At 27.1% G+C, this 14,253-nt stretch overlaps 2 protein-coding genes across 10 annotated transcripts in view; one reads left to right on the top strand and one right to left on the bottom strand.

Annotated features, from left to right (window-relative positions):
* Window positions 1-576, bottom strand: part of LOC107883945 — a 7,536-nt gene extending 6,960 nt beyond the window's left edge. The window contains exon 1 of the mRNA XM_029487228.1: window positions 429-576. Coding sequence (XP_029343088.1) covers window position 429 — 1 coding nt within the window. The 5' untranslated portion in view covers window positions 430-576. The remainder of the gene's footprint in view (window positions 1-428) is intronic.
* LOC100572674 (probable cation-transporting ATPase 13A3) overlaps window positions 1-13,010 on the top strand; it is a 39,809-nt gene extending 26,799 nt beyond the window's left edge. For 4 of the 9 annotated variants that reach the window (XM_029487226.1, XM_029487225.1, XM_003240457.4 and 1 more), the window contains 16 exons: window positions 6,224-6,369; window positions 6,440-6,543; window positions 6,796-6,963; window positions 7,050-7,120; window positions 8,865-8,986; window positions 9,053-9,209; window positions 9,292-9,496; window positions 9,631-9,847; window positions 9,942-10,243; window positions 10,299-10,499; window positions 10,564-10,755; window positions 10,816-11,080; window positions 11,150-11,392; window positions 11,456-11,601; window positions 11,659-11,893; window positions 11,976-13,010. In XM_029487226.1, the coding sequence (XP_029343086.1) occupies window positions 6,342-6,369; window positions 6,440-6,543; window positions 6,796-6,963; window positions 7,050-7,120; window positions 8,865-8,986; window positions 9,053-9,209; window positions 9,292-9,496; window positions 9,631-9,847; window positions 9,942-10,243; window positions 10,299-10,499; window positions 10,564-10,755; window positions 10,816-11,080; window positions 11,150-11,392; window positions 11,456-11,601; window positions 11,659-11,893; window positions 11,976-13,000 (3,681 nt within the window). In that variant the 5' untranslated portion in view covers window positions 6,224-6,341 and the 3' untranslated portion in view covers window positions 13,001-13,010. The other 5 variants (XM_008185399.3, XM_016805022.2, XM_008185420.3 and 2 more) reach the window with 5 other exon arrangements.
* The last annotated feature ends 1,243 nt before the right edge of the window (window positions 13,011-14,253 follow it).

The following is a 14,253-nucleotide window of genomic DNA, read 5'->3' as shown; positions in this document are numbered from 1 at the left end:
TTTCAAAAAAGTTTACACTTTTTGAAATAATAAGTGTTCAATGATAAAAAAATCACCTGGTATTGTTTAAGAATAATAATGATTTCACAAAATATCAGCTATCGCCTATTATCAAGTATTAAACACATATCATAAAAAATACCATAGATCTACGATTATCATAAATATTATTTTATCAAAACCTAAAATCTAAATTTTCAATTTGACACGAACATTTTTTAAAATACCTAATATGTGCGTTTGGAATAGTGGTGTAGACAATATATTATTTAATATACCTACCTTAACTTCAAGCTTATGTTAAAAGGAAACGCTTTTTAAGGGCTGTCGGAAGTTAGGGACTGAGACCCACATGCCCACCCAATTTAAGCATGAGCTGCATGTATAATAGTGCTTATTATATCTTCTAAAAACGTTTAGGTACTTACTTTTAAAACCTGTTCTGTCCGGTAAAATGGAATGAACGAAAACAATGTTTGTTTTTGTCTTAATTTGCACGATACTATTGACAACCGTGAGACATCGTGGATTATAAACATAATTTAAATATATTTTAACCAATTGTTTAATTGCAGTTTAAATACAGAATTTAGTATTTACCATCTTGTTTTATAAGGGTCATGACCATGGTTAATTGATGATAATTAATAACTGCCAGTTTAACTTTTGCCTAAATGATATGAGTAATGAAATGCACTACACGATGAAAAACTATACACACGAAGTAAATTTGTATTAATTATTAACGTTACCAACAATTAATTTGTTACCACAAATGTGAATGTGAAAAATATTGAGGACATGTAATTTTTTTTTAATTTTCACTCAAACACTGAACGGCAAACATAGTTAACAGCTGATTTATAATTTGCATGTAGGTATTAAGTAATTTGCTGAATGGCAAATCTACTGTTATTATAACCATACGGTGTACGATTGTAATTTTGGCACAAATAAAAAAACTTATAATCATAATAATAGTATTATTATATCGATGTAGGTATGTATATATAATATATATATATTAAAACTACATAGTATAATATATCAGTGATATAATTTATCTCAATTCCTAATAGTTAATTGTCATTGTTATTTTCGTGTTTTTCGTTCAGAACACCAGGCAACCAGAAATTTGCGGCAGAATTATTGCTCAAGATCAATTTTGTTACTTTAGTAGAAAGCCATAAATTATAAAGGTGCATATGTGTTTAGGCAGGTATACCTGTTAAAAATTATTTTTAAGTTTTTTACTGTAAGTTAATTAGTTTAACTTCAATAAGATGTTACATACTAACATGTGTATATATTATATATATATATAATGTTTGGATATTAGAAATATATATGCATATTATATACATTTTTTCTTGTATATAAACACAAGATAGTCGTAAGGTATACCTATACTTAACTGACATCACAAAAGTAATCACGTTATAAATATCCATTTTATTAGCAATGACAATAGCATATACCTTCCTATAAAATATACTTGAATGGATTAAATGTCTTATATTTTCCCCATTATATTTTATTACTTTATAGTTTTGTTATTTAATATGATTTATACTTGTTTACAAACACCTAGTACCCTATATTATAAAGAATTATTTTCTAAAAATATTGATTCATAAATATCTAATTTTTTATTAAAGATTTTTATTGATAAACATTTGAAATTAGATAGGAAATAGTAATGAACAATTTTAAACCACTAAACTTATAGAATGTAATAACCCGGCGCGGATCTAGATGCAATCTGTAATGTGGCTGTATTTTTTTTAAAGAAAGGATACAAATACAATTTTAGACTTTAGTACATAATATAATTGCTATAGGAATGTCATTTATTTATCATATAAATAAATACATACATTTATAACTTATAAGACGTTCTAATTGGGGGGGGTGGTGGGAATTTACAATTTTAAAATACTCATAACTCGCGTTAAAATTAAAATATAGTAAAAAGCCCATAAGGTTGTCTAGATAATAATCTTACCTTTAGATTTTATAATAGGTCTAATTTTTAAACTAATGGAGCTACACGTGTTTTGCTGAGCGTAAAATTTGCCATGTTACGCACTTGTAAGACGGAGACAACACATGCGGGTATCACGTCCTCTTAATCCATTTATACAACACTTGACACCTATACGCATATTTTAAATCGTAATACACACATGATATAATTACTGTGATTTCTAAAAACGTACAACTACATTATTGACAGATTATAAGCTTTGTAAGTAATAATAATTATTATAAATGCCTATAGTGGTATAAATTTGTTTAATAAACCCTTAATCATCACTACGATATAAAAAAACATTGTTAAAAAAATTGCTTGAGTTGAAATTACTCAGATTACTCAAATTACATAAATAATTTTTCATCAAAATTAGAATGATTAACTTAAAAAATTAATGGAGCACGAAATAAATAGTACGCCCTGTATATGTGTGACATTTATGTGTAACTCATTTAATCACAATATATTATTTGAAAATAATACTTATTTTAATTTTATTATAGCACAATGATTATATGACATTTTTACAAATCAAAAATATTTTAATATAAAACTAGTCTCTGTAAGGTAAGTCGAAATAAACTCTTCAAGTTTGCCCTTGATTTGACTGACTTGATGAGAAAACAACCACTGTAGATCGTTAATAGCTTTAATTACTACTCATTGAGCATCTACGCATAAGCCTAGTATAGATGTACAATAGCATGCAAATTTTATTAAACTGAAACACAAACCAAGATATCAAACTACTGACCCTCGGAACGTCGCGTTCAGTATCCGCCTAGTGTCGAATATAAAGTGAAGTATCCGAACATATAGTTAGGATATTTTCTACTCCTACCTTAAGCGTGAGTAAATATTTGAAATTTTATTGTAATATATTTATTTTAACTACAATAAATTACTAAAATAATTATTTTTTTAATTTTAAACTGCTTATTATTTTTTAGTTATTCATAAAAGATTATTTAATATCTACACATATAGTAGTATACGGTACAATATATTGTACCCTATATTATACATTTACACATTATACAATACATGCAAACACTTAAGCAACACATTATAATTAATAAAGTACCTTACTATATTAGTAAATATATACACAATTGTATTTTATATTATATTATATAGATTTTATAATACAAAATAATAATTATTATACTCCAGTGCTTTAATTATTTGTTGATGTAACTTAGGTATATATATTATTATATTATTTAATGTGCACATACAAAGTGACCAATTTAAGTGTCATTATTCATTAATCATTATTATAGAGACCTACGAAAAGTTTTAACTTTTTTTACTTAATTTGATGTCATTGCAAAACAATATTTAAAAAACAATATATTTTTTTATTGTTATCGCTATTATTATTTTTAAAAGTTTTTTACTTATTTTGAATTATACCATAATACATATTTAATTACATATTCCAAAGCATACTATTTTTAGTGGAATAGTGGATAAACATTTTTCTGGATACTTTATTGTGTCATTCTATTTGGTTTATCTATACTTGAAATACTTCTAAGTTATAAGAAATAAATATTCGTTCAAAAATCAATTTTTAGGTATCAAAATAATACGAAAAGTATTAAATTCTATGAATCACTATGGTGCATGTACCTATAATATAAAATTAATTTATAGTTTGTAGAGAATATGTAATAATACAAATCTAATTGATATCACACTAATATCGCACTTTTTTATGATACAAAAGTCAAAATGATTGGTTATTGAATTGTCAATAGAATAGAATTTAAGCTTAAGTACGCGTTTACGTAATTGCGTGCAGTGTAAGGTACTGAGGCAATAAATACATTTGTTGACACAATTTAGATTATTATCACTTATCGGCTTAATTTTTTATTTTTTTGCATGGATTATTGTAGAATATTGATTTATAATTGTGATATTGTATACAATATTTTACTAAGTTAGTTATAATTGTTCTTAAACTATTTAGTTAGCGGTACATTATGTTATAAATTTAAAAAAAAAAATGTTAAAACTGTTGTATTTATATACATACTTACATCGGTTAAATAACTAAAAAATACTGACTTTTGACTTAAAAATTGGTAAACCATAAAAACTAGTTCAACTCAAATGCAAAAAAAGTTATAGAACGTATGAAAATATAAAAATTGTGTAGGTACCTAATAATTTTGTATTATGTACCCACTTTTTAATAGGTATTTGAAAATGTCTGAATAATTAATATTTTATACCGTTTTGAGTGAGTTTACTCTGTACGTCATAATATTATGTTTTCATCGTTTAAGTTGTATGATTAGTTTGAACATATATTTATTTATTTTAATGTAACAACTAACACGTGAACAGAACTGGGATTTTTAATTAAGTGGGTAAAAGATAATGGATGCTAATTCTATAAGTTGATACGTATTTGATTGTTTTGATTCAATGACAAAAATATAAAATAACTTGAATTATTATTATATATAATATTATTTTGATTTGTATGAAACAGTCGTTAAAGTGTAAAATATATTATAGTCGCAGTTCGTATAAACGTATAATAATATTCATTAAAATTATAGAGTACAGTAGGAACTGCAATTTACCTACTATATTTAATATATATGTGTGCATACAAGTGAATTATTGAAAGTGTAACCGTTTTTATTTACACATTTTTTGAGTTTAAAATTTAAATTTTGTCAATCTTAGAGTTTTTAAAAAATGTTTTTATTTTTTATTGTTTGATTCAAATAATGTGTCAACGTATGAATATATAATGTAGGTACCTATTAACTATTAACTGTAGTTTCCTCACCGCCCAAAAATAGTTATCAAAAGAGAATAAGACATTTTACTGTGTGTGAGAAAGACTTAAGAAGAAGGATATAGAAGTATGAATAAACCGACGAGTAAGATTAATACACATAGGATATGAGTATAATTTCATTGTATTGTATTCTCTAATAATTTCGCTATCTCTTGTTTATAATGTCAATATTATAATTTTATTATGTTCACAGATTTTATTAAAGACTTGAGTATTGTGGATAGTACCATTACGTTAGTTAATTTGTCTAATAAAATAATAATTTCGAAATTCCTTTAATGTTATAATATTATGAGTATGATTATAATAATGATTTATCCACGGTTCTTTTAAACGATAAACGTTTATGTAAACTATATACAATATACATATTCATTTCTTTAGCCATTTTACTCAAAAATCATAAAAAACGAGTGTGAAGTGTTTTGTAAAAAGTGTATATTAGCTGTTTGAACTGCAATTGTTAAGGTATAGATACATTTATTTGTTCAACGGGGAATGGTTTTTTCTAGATCGTTGGAGCCGAGATCATTGTCCTGGTCTGTATATAATTTTTAACGATTACCTATACGATGAAAAAGAAAAAGAAAAAAATATTATTTAACTATGACATTGACTTATACCTAAGTTTTATTCAAGTTCCTCACTTTGAGAATCTGAATTTCTTTTCTTCAGCTAAAAATGTGATACAGAGCTATTAAAATAACTATCTGGACAACTATTATATTGCTTGAGTTGATTAAGAACTATTATTAACCTAACCTGTGTTTTATAAATATGAAACATTTAAAACAACTACTTTTACTGTAATACATGTTAAGCCGATATATCCATAATGAGAAACGTAGTATTGTAATTTACCAATTACCATTCTTACAATATTTTTATTTTGTATAACTGTATATACATAAAAACGTATAGTTTTATTAGGCAATGTATTATAAAAAGCCTCTCTAACCAGTAGGTGAAGGTACACGCCAAAATTATAACAACATAATATAATTACAAACATATTTTTAATCTTTCAAAGTATATTAATATATTATTAAGTATTTACAGCTATTTGGTAAACGACTTTACTTATAAGTATTAATTTACTATGAATTGTTTTACCTATATTTTATTATTTTGTTTTAATATGTAAAGATGTTATTGTTGCAATAAAGTTATTATTATTATTATTATTATTATTAGTTAGTGGACTGGTACTTACTAAGTAATATTATGTTACGAGTTTACGAAATTTTTCTTAAAAATTTTTGTCTAGGTACTTACAAATTAATGATTTCTTTCTCTATACATTTATATTATCTAGTATTTACTATTTATACAGTTAATATTTATATATCATTTTTAAATTATAGCGGTCTTACAAGTAGGCCAAATTCAGGCGGTTTCTGAACGGCTCGTGAATGCCTGTACGTTCGACGGTTAACAATCGCAGACTATTACGATCGTTAGGAATTTTAAAATTTCCTGACTATGGCATCAAATGAAAACTGCCCTACAGGTAAACTATTGAGAGCTACATTTAGTAAATCAAAAGTAAAATTAATGAACTATTTTTTAATGCTAAATAGATTCAGGGGCAGTTTTTAAACATAATGGCTTCAATACAAATTCGAAGAAAGAACCAATTATTAGTGATAATTCTTTGCTGAACGCTGGGGAAGACGATGAAATGGTCAGTTCAACGTAGAATTTTTATAAATTAGTAAATATAATATTTACTAATTATAAATTTTACATTTTAGAATTATTTATTTTATATACCTAAACTTAACTCCCAATATGATATGACCTAACATAAGCGTAAATAAGGTATATTATACAATTTTAGCACTTCAAATTGTAATATCAAGAAGACATTAAAATATAAATAACATTGTAACTAATTTCTAATATTATAGGTACATGCAATTTTTATAAATTCTAGGAGATTTATGGATACAAACGAAGTGGACCAATGGCTGTTATTATATGGATTCTTATATTTTTTACTTTGGGATTTATACGTTTATTATTTCATTGGTGGCCTCATTGGGTATTGTACGCTATGTACAAAAGATGTCCACTTAATAAAGCAGAACGTGTTCTTATCGTGGTAAGTTTTTATGAATTAGTTAGGTAGGTACCCACTTATTGAAGACCATGTGTACCTAACATATTGGACAATATTTTATTTTTCAGGAAAGTTATGAAGGGATGTATAAATCGTATTTTGTAAGACCAGTAAAAAACGTGTCCATCAAGAAAATCAAGTGAGTTTTGCTTAATTAAATTACCATGTATTATTAGTCAATATATTGTAGTCAACGCCAAACGGGACTGGGTACGATTTTATAATTGTACAATTGATTGCACAATAAATAAAAATAAAATTAAAAATAAAATACGTCAGTATAAGTTGTCCCACTGTATGATATACTTATTAGGACGTGGATACACTTTGCGATAACGATATTACCTTATGAATATGATTTTGAAAATATCCAAAAAATGTATTGATTATGCAATGATGTGTGTTTTTGTTGTGTGTCTGAAGAAACTTTTTATATCAGTAAAAATGTTTCAACATTAATTTTTGCGAATGATTTCCGGTAGTAAATTGAATCTAGTTTGTACTTCTAGAGGAGAATATCATAAAATAGAATATTATCCATGGTAAAAAATAGCGGAAAAATATTTACGAAATACTAGTTTTCGACAAAATCTATTTTGTTTTTTGTTTATATTAAAAAAAAAAATACCTTATCGTAGAAACATCAAATTTTTATATGAGTATTTTATAGTAGGTACTATTTAAATTTTAAGATAGTAGATGTATGATATAATTTTAAGAATATTTTAACTCTTATTATGACATTTATAGATATTTGGAATTATTTACTTTTTTAGTTATTTTTCATTGATTTATGTTTGATGAAATTTAAGGTTCTTGCTTATAAGTCATTCAGCATACAGCGATTAATAAATATCAAAAATACAGTCACAACTTTTTTTACAAGTGATAGAATAGTTCCAAAAATTTGTTTAAAATACGAAAATATGCAAATTATATTTGTTTGTTAAAAATGCATAACATTTTCATTTTTAGTAGCTAAGGATAAATACGAGATTGTTCATACGTTGATGTTATAGCAGTTTAAATATATTTAAAATAAATATTCAAAGTTTTTTTATGGACATTAATATAGGTATATCAAAATTGGAACGAAAAATTAATGGTCTCTCCTTTAACAATCTTTTTGAGTTATGTTGTTGTAAAAAAAAATATGTTAATCACTCCTAGACTTTTGTATCCTCTGTTAGTTCATATTTGTTTTGTACCAGGTAGCAACCTACTATGTTTAAATAAAGGTACCGTTTTCAAGTTTGATTTGGTTTTTTCAAAGTAGGTACTCTATTTATTTCTATATCTATTTGTTTTCTCATTATAATTATTACACATTATTTTTTCATTAAAAGTTCATTAGGTTTGAATACCTACATAATTTTAGTTAGGCAGTCATAAAAAGTTTTATATTGATATAAAAATCAATCAGACTCTTGGCCATAATTTGGTAAATTTATCTTTTCTTTTTTTTACAAACGTATTATTTTATTTACGTTAGACATCTGATGCAATTAAACAGACTAAAACCGTCAAATTTCAGGTACTATTTAAAAGTCAAAAATAAAAAATATGTGACGTGTGTTATTTTTGATCTAAACGCTATTACAATAGTTTTTATTATTCATGTATGGGGTAAGATTCTATCAACTGTTATTTAACACCTGTGCAATTTGCATTAAAATACACACACACATATATAAAGAATTTATTATACTTTATTAACTAAAAATGTATATTGTTACTTAATTTGTTTAAATTTTGTCTGTAATAAATCTAATCTTAAAAAATGTCTCAATTGTACCCAGTTTCTCCTAATTAGTACCTAGTAATTTGAATAAAAGTTATATAAATAGGTAATTAATAAAACGTTTATGTATTTTAAATTTTAGCAAAGAAGAACTGTTGTTAACCAATAACATTAGTAAATTGGATTCTATTCCAATTGAAGAAAACCACGTAGCATTAGAAATAAAATCCATTAGGATACATTTAAATGATGGATCATTTCAAGGCTTGTTTCACTATAATGTTTAAAAAAAATGAAGATGTATATTAATAGTTATTTTTGTTGTATTAGATGTAAGTCAAATTAGAGCAGTTGAAATAAAAAAGATCTGCTACGTTTGGTGTGATGTTCAAGGGAAATTTCAAAAACTTGTCGGTTTGGATCGAGGTTTAACAACGGCACAACTACATACATATAAAGGTTACTCTGTGCAAGAACAACTAATCAGGTATTATATTGTTTACAAGCGTTTTAGGTATATCTCATAATAACATAACATTTAAGCTTATGTTGATTTTATGGAATTACAGAAAATGCATTTATGGAGAAAATAAAATCAATGTACCTATTCAAAATATAATGTCACTGATATGGCTAGAAGTTCTTAATCCTTTATACATTTTCCAAGCTTTTTCTCTTGTAGTATGGTTTTCAGAAGGTTATGTGTATTATTTAGGAGCTATAGTTATCATGTCAGTTTTTGGAATAACATCTTCAGTTATACAAACTCGTGCGGTAATTAATTAATATTATAATTTATAATATATATGAAGTAATACTTGTCTCGATAGATTTTATTTTTATAGAGAGACATATTATTCACAATGCGCGAAACCAAGTAAAAATAACAAGTATCTTCTTTTTTTCAGAACCAAAGGACTTTATTAGAAACTGTAAATACACTAGACAAAGTGACAGTATGCCGTGATATGGGTGGACCCAATTCTGAAGCTATTTATGAAGACATTCCCACAACAGATTTGGTACCGGGTGACATAATTGTTGTACCTAGAATTGGATTTGAAGTACCATGTGATATAGCTTTACTTTGTGGAACGTGTGTCGTTAATGAAAGTATGCTAACAGGTAAACATGAATCATTATTTTAATTATTTAAAAAAACGTCAGAATTTATATTGATAAATTGTTTAAAATAATAATTGTTACTTGTTATTTTTAGGTGAAAGTGTACCAGTTCTCAAGACTGCATTACCTAATATAAATCTCTTGTACAATGAACGTGAAGACGCAAATCATACTTTATTTTCTGGAACAAAAGTTCTGCAAGCACGATATTTTTCTGATAGAAAAGTTCACGGAGTAGTCTTAAGAACAGGTTATTTGACAGCAAAAGGATCATTGGTAAGATCAATTCTATATCCTCCACCAGCTGACTTTAGGTTTGATAAGGATACGTATCGATTTATTTGGATTTTGGCTGCTGTTGCGACTTCTGGTTCAATTTATACTGCGGTGTCAAAGGTAAAAAGATAACATGTTAAAGTTTAAATCGTTATACTAAAGTATTTTTGTACAGGCATCTAGAGGGTTGACAGTATTTGACATCCTAGTTAAATCTTTGGATCTGTTTACAATAGTTATTCCACCAGCACTCCCAGCTGCAATGACGGTTGGAAGGCTATATGCATTACGAAGACTTCAAAATCATCATCTTTCTTGTATGAACTCGAGAGTTATAAATGTTTGTGGATCAATAGATTGCATATGCTTTGATAAAGTAAGATTTTTTACTATAAAAAGAAAATGTACTAATTTAAATTACAATATTTGTTTAAATATAGACAGGAACATTGACAGAAGATGGTTTGGACATGTGGGGGGTAGTACCTGTCGAAAATAATCATGAATTAGGTTCACCTATTAGAGATGTAACAACATTGTCTAACGATCATTCATTGAAATTGGGTATGGTGACTTGTCATTCATTAACACTACTAAATTCAACCGTTTCAGGAGATCCTCTTGACATAAAGGTAAGCAATCGATAATTTTGAATTATAATATGTATTAGATTAATGACGAGTATTATTCAGATGTTTGAGTCAACGGCTTGGTGTCTTGAAGAACTAGAAGTTTCAGATGCTTCGAAGTTCGATGTATTAGTACCCTCAATTGTGCGAAATCCAACCACTTCAAATGATGACAAACAAATAGAAATCGGTCTTATACATCAATTTCATTTCTCGTCATCACTGCAACGAATGAGTATGATTACAAAAACTATTGGTGACCCACGTTTTATTGTTTACACTAAAGGGTCGCCAGAAATGATTCAGTCGTTATGTATTCCTAGTACTGGTGAGAAATATAAGATTAATATTTTTTTTAAATAAAATGATTGTAATACAATTTTTTTTATTGTCATAGTGCCTAGCATGACTAATACTGTATTACGGGAATATACCGAAGAAGGATATAGAGTTATTGCTCTTGCTCATAAAGTTCTTCAAAACTGTAACTTTGTACAAATTCCAAAGTTAAGACGAGAAGAAGTTGAGTGTGATCTAACTTTTGCTGGCTTAGTAATTTTAGAAAATCGTCTAAAAGACCAAACTACCCCTGTTATTGAAGAACTCCAAGGGGCGAATATGAAAATCATTATGGTTACAGGTAAAGTATACTATGAAATTATGAAAAACTATTTTTACAAATTATTTAAAATAACTATTCTAGGTGATAACATCCTAACGGCTGTTAGTGTAGCTAAAGAATGTGGAATAGTTTTGCCATCAAAGACAGTAGTTGACGTAACAGCTGATGAAAGTCAAGGATGTAGTCCAAAAATATACTATACAGCTAGTGGTATTACATCACCAATGGTACGTAGTAAATTGATGTTTAAACTTTTAATAGTATCTTATATTTTTTTTCTACAGAGAGCTACATCCATGTTTGAAAACTATCATTCTAATAAAAACGATTTAGAACTAGAAGCTCGAGTTAACGGAGATTATAGCTTTGCGATGACTGGACGAACGTGGGCTATCATTAGAGATAAATTTCCTATTCTTCTCCCTAGGATACTAGTTAAGGGAGCTATATTTGCTAGAATGACATCCGAACAAAAGCAACAGTTAATACAAGAATTACAATATATTGGTTATCATGTCGGTGAGATACAATATATTATTATTGTTTACTTTCATAAGGTTAATTTTTTGTCATAATCATAATATTAAAATGTCATTTTTAGCCATGTGTGGCGATGGTGCGAACGATTGTGGAGCATTACGAGCAGCACATGTTGGAGTTTCATTATCAGAAGCAGAATCGTCAGTAGCATCACCATTTACATCACATGTAGCAAATATTTCATGTATGCCTCGTATCATTCGAGAAGGACGAGCAGCTCTTGTGACATCATTTGGAATTTTTAAATTTATGGTCCTCTATAGTTTGTTGGAGTTTACTTCAGCGTTTATTTTATACAACATAGACAGTAACTTGACGGATTTTGAGTACTTGTTTATTGATATTGGTTTGGTGGTAAACTTTATGTTCTTTTTCGGTAGAAATGAAGCCTTTCAGGGATCGTTATTTAAAAAGCCTCCATTAACAAGACTGTTATCATTTATCCCTTTATTTTCAATGGTCGCAAATCTACTCGTAATGGTATCTACACAAGTTTTATCTTTTTACTTGATACATAATTTTTCTTGGTTTAAACCATTCGACTATACTCATCCAAGAGAGTATAAATGTTATGAAAATTATGCAGTTTATTCAGTTTCTCAATTTCAATACATAATATTGGCTCTAATATTTTCATACGGAAAACCATATCGAGGACCAATTTACAAAAACACAGTCTTTTTCTCTAGTTTACTAACCATGACGGCTGTTTGTTCATATGTAACTTTGTTCCCAGCTGATTGGATCAAAGAGTTATTACAATTGCAATTTCCTCCATTCATGGAATTCCCAATAATTGTGGTTACATTAGCTGTAGTTGATTGTATTTTATGTCTGGGCATAGAGTATTTCATTGTTGATTATTTGCTAACAAAAAAATTAAAATTGGGATCATATGAATCTAATAATGAACATATATATCATTCAGTAAAGGCTGAACTAGATTCTTCTCCTGGGTGGCCACCTATTTGCAGACATCAACCAATGATTACTTCGTCGTCTTTAGAATGTATGCGTAAGACTGAAATTGATACAGAACAGTTTGAACGTCAAGAACGAGTTAAAACAATGAGCACTCATTTATAAATTGTAATGGCATGATCAATCTTTAATTTAGGATTGATAAGTCAAAGGAAATAAATTACTTTAAAGTTTGCATATTACATAAAAACGGATAATGATTTTCCAGGTTTACAAATGCACTATAATACTTGTAGTCCAATGTACCAGTTACCACTATTAAGTAACTTCCTCATAGATTATTTTAAGGAAATAATTGTAACTGTTCATTTTTTTGAACTATTGCTTATGATTTATTTATGTATTATTTTTTAATAACATTATTGTGCATGATAGTTCTACATCGAAAACCTTCAAAATGTCTTATAATATGTATAAAAGTGTAACACTATTAAATTATAAAATATTTATATTTATATTGATTGTTTATTTTTATAATCACGTTATTTATTTATAGACATCTGGCGTGGTTGTCTAAAATATGATTTATATTTGTATTTTTGAACATATAACCAACAAAATAACAATGTAAGCTCATATACGATATATCATTAGTCATTAGATAGGTAAATCTATAGACTATTATTATTATGACAATATACCAACATTTCCCTAAATTACACTACTATATTATAGCGAGTACTCTATTATATTGAAGTTTGGGAACTACTGTTTTATACGGTTTTTAAGTTATTCATTTTTAAAGTTTTTAATGGAATACTGAGACGGTAGACGGTTTTAGACGTTTAGACGGTATTTCAGGTTTACCGTAAATTAATGTTTTTTGCGGTATACCTACCTTTTATCAAAACAATTTTAAAATACCGATGAACCGAAAATACAGTTGGCCCTAGACTTAGTTATGGGCCGTAATGGCTACATACCTACATGATATACCTATTGCACTTTTTTTTTTTGAGAAAGTGAATATTTAATATGTATATCATAAATACAATAATAGGTACATAAAATTAAATAAGATACATGGTCATATACTCACATGGACTAATGTTTATTGTCAGGAGGGGTCTAATGTCTATTAAAACTACTTTAAATATTACATTTATACGTTTTACAACCATACATCTATATAACCTAATTAATAGGTCTATGCTTACAACTCAACGGTTAACAAATAAGCATTTCAGTATGTTGTACAATTTTAAAGGTAAAATAAAATATTATGAAGTAACTTTTCATTCAATACAGTTTCAAAATTCAAATTCAAATTAAGTACAGTTTTATTTCCTTTCTGTGAAAAATGTAGAAATTACCTCGGTACTGAAGGTTCTAACCTACAAAGTGCCATATAGAAAAAC

The sequence above is a fragment of the Acyrthosiphon pisum genome, chromosome A1, assembly GCF_005508785.2.
Source record: "Acyrthosiphon pisum isolate AL4f chromosome A1, pea_aphid_22Mar2018_4r6ur, whole genome shotgun sequence".
Classification (NCBI taxonomy): Eukaryota; Metazoa; Arthropoda; class Insecta; order Hemiptera; family Aphididae; genus Acyrthosiphon; species Acyrthosiphon pisum.
Note: the sequence above shows the minus strand (reverse complement) of the source record. Positions and strands in the feature narration are given on the sequence as shown.